This window comes from Berghia stephanieae, chromosome 4 (genome assembly GCF_034508935.2).
Source record: "Berghia stephanieae isolate SIO BIC M18660-M18661 chromosome 4, UCSD_Bste_1.3, whole genome shotgun sequence".
NCBI lineage: Eukaryota > Metazoa > Mollusca > Gastropoda > Nudibranchia > Aeolidiidae > Berghia > Berghia stephanieae.
Genome location: NC_088363.1, coordinates 68,917,674 through 68,923,673, shown reverse-complemented (window position 1 = coordinate 68,923,673; position 6,000 = coordinate 68,917,674). Strand labels below are relative to the sequence as shown.

At 34.2% G+C, this 6,000-nt stretch overlaps 1 protein-coding gene across 9 annotated transcripts in view; it reads left to right on the top strand.

The window, feature by feature from the left end:
* LOC144971117 (uncharacterized) overlaps window positions 1–6,000 on the top strand; it is a 65,964-nt gene that overhangs the window by 36,378 nt on the left and 23,586 nt on the right. For all 9 annotated transcript variants that reach the window (XM_078911528.1, XM_078911524.1, XM_078911530.1 and 6 more), the window contains 4 exons: window positions 2,105–2,241; window positions 3,457–3,577; window positions 3,935–3,994; window positions 5,340–5,430. In XM_078911528.1, coding sequence (XP_078767654.1) covers window positions 2,105–2,241; window positions 3,457–3,577; window positions 3,935–3,994; window positions 5,340–5,430 — 409 coding nt within the window. The remainder of the gene's footprint in view (window positions 1–2,104; window positions 2,242–3,456; window positions 3,578–3,934; window positions 3,995–5,339; window positions 5,431–6,000) is intronic.

Below are 6,000 nucleotides of genomic sequence, written 5' to 3'. Positions count from 1 at the left end.
TATTATTATTATTATTATTATTATTATAAAGACTGATAGGCGGTATTACATTTTTCCCCCGACAAAGACAGTGCTCTTAATGGCTTGGTATTCATCTTACACCTGAGTACGATGAGAAAATGTGAGTAAAGAGCATTTTCCAAGAACTCAACTTTACGTCGCTCAGAGCGGGAATATAAAAAAAAGGAGCTGCCGGTCCGAATGCGAGTTTCAGAACAGTAGACCACGAACTCATTTTAAGAATCCAATCCAAGCATCTGACCACCTGACATCCAATCGTTTTGCTGGAAATTGAATTCGTAGTCGCGAATGTGATCAAACTCGGGGTTATTTTCTGTTCATTGTTGTGAAGAAAAAATACGTGTTAAATTAAAAAACAACAACAACAAAATCCAGCAACAAAACAACAACAAAAAACTAACAACACCAACAACAAACAAACAAACAAAAAACCCACATAAAACAAACTCAAAACAACTCAAACATCTTATTTCTGATCATTTTAATACTAAATTCAATGTTTAGGTTTCAATTAATCCCGACATAATACTGTTTTAAGGCAGTGCTCACAGATGGGACTGCAATATCTGTAAAGCGCTTTGAGCACGTTTAGTGGATATTGCGCTATATAAAAACTTAATTTTAATTTATTTTTTTTTTTAATATTCTTTTTTGTTTGTTTGTTTGTTTGTTTTTTTTTTGTGTGTTTTTTTCGGATACTGATTTAACAAGAGGATTTTTTGTCTTAATTATTTTTTTAATGAGTTTATTATGTTTTAACTCTGGTTATTTTGGTGATGATGGTCCTCTCTGGTGTCGGCCGACTGGCGGAAATGGTTGGTTAAGGGCTATTCGATTTGTATGGTAAATTATCGAACACGGAACCAATCAGCGGAATGATGATTATTGACCGGCACCACGTACGGTGGTTTTCAAACATACATGGACACAGCAGTTGGGCCTTTTCGGAATGGCATACGATGTGTGTATGTGTGTGTGTGTATGTGGGTGTGGATGTGGATGTGTGTGTGTGGGTGTGGGTGGGTGGGTGTGTATACTCTGAGGACCAAATTATATCGATTTTTTGTTCATGGAACGCGGGCTTCTATGTTGTTGTTATTGTTATTATTATTATTATTATTATTATTATTATTATTATTATTATTATTATTATTATTATTATTATTATTATTATTATTATTATCATAATGTAATAATAATAATAATAATAATAATAATAATAATAATAATAATAATAATAATAATAATAATAATAATATATAATAATAATAATAATAATAATAATAATAACCATTTGCAAATGGCCCTTTGATTGGTCGTAATGATAAATAGATAAATATACACATTTATTAACTAATTGATTAATTAAATTATATAAATAAAAATTATTTGATTTATTTATCAGGAGATAGCGAGATAAAACGTAAATTGAAAAAAAAAAAAAAAGAAAAAGAAAAAAATTAAATATTGCATCGCATTTTAATAGAGCTTATTCATATTTTTATTGCCATTATTTCTCTTACATCTGCTGTATGGTCTTGTGAAAGGACACTCGATTTTTTTACCTCTAGGCCCTTGGTTCTAGTCACATTATGGGCGGCGCAAACTTTAGTCCTTGGAAAAGGCCACAAGGCCACATACATCTTACCTTTTTCACAAAATACGACTTCAGCGGTTCCGAAGTTGTAACACTGTTACTGCTCTCATAGTGAAAATAATTATCCTCTACCTCTGCAGTTGTAACCAACTTTCTTTCAATCAACGTTTTTTTATCAACTTAATTTATTTCAAATCAGAATTGCTCATTAATAATGGAAGAAAATAAGATTTGAAATTAATCTAATCTTACAGTTAACGGTTAAGTGTCTTCTTCAAAATTTTCTAATCTCTCACTGGGCATTGGAATTCCTTTTCTCTTTTCTTTCTTTCTTTTTTTCTTTCTAACGCTCTATTCATATCATGAAAACAATCTGGCTTTGCAACTTAGCGATTGTTTCGCAAAACATAATATACAAAACAAGCTGTCTTTTTAAAAAGGTAAATAATATTATATGCCTGTCATTCCATCTTTTCTCATCCCCAGAAAATGATGACGTACGCCGCACCACGATGCGGGAGCTCAAGATGCTCCGCGCACTCAAACAAGAAAATATTGTGGAGCTTAGAGAAGCTTTCAAACGAAAAGGAAAACTCTACCTTGTCTTTGAATATGTAGAAAAGGTATTAATTATTAATACATTTTATAGGGGTCTTGATTTTCTCAATAATTGACTGCGCATGATTTTTTTTTAAAACATAAAAATGAAAAATAAAATTAAATAAAAATAAAATTCCCTTTATTCATCCCTTAGGGAAATGTGTCTTTAGGGTATATTCCAAGGGAAGACTGGATTAACACAGGCGTCAACCGCAGTGCATTGCCACAAATTGAGCTAGGGCGAGGTGACTTGCTCAAGGCCACACAGCGCAGCGGCGGGTGATCGAACTTGGTACCTTTCGGGTACGAAGCCATACTGCCCCACTGTGTTGTGTATAGCCCCGATGTTGTGTGCTTGGTCAAAGACAAATTATCCCATTTTACTTAGATATGAATGAGTACTAAGGTATGGACAGTTGCGAAATATTGCAAGAGTGCTGCTACATAAAAGACGCCAGACAGACGACTTACATGGTATGAAATGGACATTTGGTTCAATATGACTTGGGGAAGAAATAAAGCATTGTAAAGCGCATTGAACATAGTGAGCCCTTGTAAATTAGTTATTGCGACCTGGCGACAAGAGCATTGTGCTTATTTCATGTTGGAATATAGAAGGAACGAAATTGACGTCACCCAGCTCTTTGTTATTCTTTTTAGCCAGCTATTTTTATGAGTAGTTCTCACTAAATTATATAAATCAGGCTATAAACGTTTAAGGTTACACAGTTTTGTGTGTCGGTACGTTATAACCGGCTGTGAGTTTGTTAAATAACCGCACAACATCAATATGTTCGAGAACTTATTTCCTTGAGGTAAGAAACATGACGCATTTCTCCTCAGATCTGCATCTCTAATTTCTGTGAGATGAGCAATTTCCTCTATTTTACTTTCTCTTTGGCGCATAAGGCCGGATAGTGATGGTTGCACAAATAAACAAAATTAATGCTTTTTCAGCATTTTTCTCCTTTTAGATTTGGTGTGCCGCTTTTGCTATTAGTTTTTTTAAATTAACAAAACGAAAAGACAATGAATAGAGAAATAAATAGATGAATAAGTAAATAAGCTCCCAAAAAGAACATTTTCAGTGTTGTTGCTTTTACATAACATTGCACTGTTGGATCTAACAAAAATCTAAAATATATGTCTAATGACCTCCTCACCCTTCCATTTTTTCTATGTTGAATTTTTTGGGGCTTCCTAGGAAACTCACCTGTTTACTTTCGTGTCTTTCTCAGAACATGTTGGAGCTACTGGAGCCCCACCCCAACGGTGTTCCCTTTGAGAAGGTCAGGAGTCTGACTTACCAGCTGGCCAAGGCAGTACGCTGGTGCCATGCTAGGGATATTATTCACAGAGGTATAACTAGATATTGGTTGTTTACAGGTGTCTTCCCATCGTTATAACGTCACTGTAATAATCGATCATAATCGTTTTTGTTGTCTTTTAAATCGTCGACGACTGTGTTATCATTGACATAATTATAATACTATTCATCATCATCATCATCATCATCATCATCATCATCATCATCATCATCATCATCATCATCATCATCATCATCATCATCACCATCATTATCATTATCATCATCATCATCATCATCATCACCGTTGTCATCGTCTATGTCCCCATCGTTGTCGTTGTCAAGTTAATAATCACCATCAAAGATACATCAGCACATTAGTATACTATATTTCATATTCCATATTTCAGACATCAAACCAGAAAACTTGTTGATCAGCAAAGATGGAATTCTAAAACTTTGTGACTTTGGTATGAAATCATTTTATTCAATTTTAATAAAACAAATATATTTATCGTTGTCTTTTTCATATTGACTTATATCACCAAACTGTTCCATAAAAATGTATATTTTGTCCTTTTGAATTCTTTAGAAATTAGAAACCTTTAATCCATTTAAATTTCATGCAGCACTGCTAATTAATAACGTTACACAATGCATTAAAGGTGCATGCGGTAGGAGCTGATAATGATCAACCACTGTCACCTTTATTACATTTCTTTTCAGCACTCCCAATCTCTTTACTCAAAAACGTCAGACCACCACATATTTCCTTCTAAAATCCCTTGTATATTCTTATTGCTGCATATTAATCACCTATTATGTTGGAACAAAGCAGGGCTTGCCAATTCATATTCATTACTACAAGATATGCCTTTTCTTATACGTGTTGGAATCAAAAGAATTGTCTGGGTCAGTGAATTTATCATCTGAAAATAATGCAGCAATATCATTAAAAACACTTGTCAGAGGGTAAACAAAAAAGTGTTTTCAATATAATCCAATACTTAACCAAAAATAAGTCCCCCTTCATTGACAAAAATAGTTTAGCCCATTTCTGATATTTGTTCACTTTGCTATTGAATTGTCACCTTTAAGTATCGATTTTTGAATCCATGTAGCCCATTTTCAAAATTTAAATAAGTCTATACACATGTATCTAAAATCCCCCCCCCCCCCACACACCTTTTGAGCCCAAACGGAAGCAAACTTCTATTTCACGGAATAATGGATAATATACCTTCTATTACTTCCTGCTCATTTATTTTCCTAAAAGAGTATATGCATGTTTAAAAAGATAGCCCACGAGTTCATGAGGAAGAGGAAATAAGATTGCAATTAACAGGAACATGTTTACCAGAAATTATTGATTTTGTATGTGAGGGAAAATATGCAAAGAAATATGTTGCAGAGAAGCTATAAATTTTAAAGTTTAATCTAAAATGTTCAGAGTCCATCAAAAAATTGTGGTAATTTTTTATTTGAAGTAGTAGTCTAGCTACTTTTCAAGCCGAGGCACAATCATCAAATGTAGAAATTTAAAAAAATAAAAAATAAAGATAAAATGACAGAATTTGACTCCTAAACATTCGACAGAAATCTCTTTGTAAGCACCAGGGTCTTAGTCTGAGGATACTATGCAATTCTTAACATCTTCTTGATGCCCCCCCCCCCCCCCTAAAAAAAGGCCATTAAAAAAGTTCAACCGATTTTACTTCCTTCATCAATGAAGTCAGATGATCTCAACCCCCCGCCACCACCACCACCAAAGATGTATGCCTAAAACAACGTTTTTCTCTGTTTCTTGCTTTCTAGGGTTTGCCCGAAGCATCAACAACGGTGCCAATGGTCTCTATACAGATTATGTAGCCACCCGGTGGTATCGGTCTCCAGAATTATTAATTGGGTAAGTTACAGTGTATCAACGTCAAAGTAATAATGCACATTGTGTGTGTGTATGTGTTTGTGTGTCTGTGTGTGTGTGTGTGTGTGTGTGTTTAGAGCATTCTCATAATATTTAGAATTAAATATTTCCGTTTTTCCCTACAGGTCATTCTCGATTTCCATTCTATTCAGTACTTATAATGTTGTTATTGGAGGTGCCCTTTCATAGTCGCATTCTTAATAATAATAATAATGCTGAAAACTTATATAGCTCTATAACTCCGAGACACCAGACTCTAAGCGCTTAAATGCGCTTTTAAAGAGCTTTTAATTCTTACAGTATCCATCACTCCCCTCTGGTTGGGCACTCAATTACATCCGCTATGATTATAGGAAAAGGGGGTAGTGTATAACGAGCAGAGGGATGTCGCATCATATGGAGATATTGCACTAAACAGTTAATATTAGTCTGCAACGACGTATTTCAATAAGATGTGCTATCTTCTTTTTGCGCATGACGACTCGAAGTTTTGATTGTCGTTTCAATTACCTCAGCCACATACAGTAAGATATGCGGAGAGCCAGACTTTAA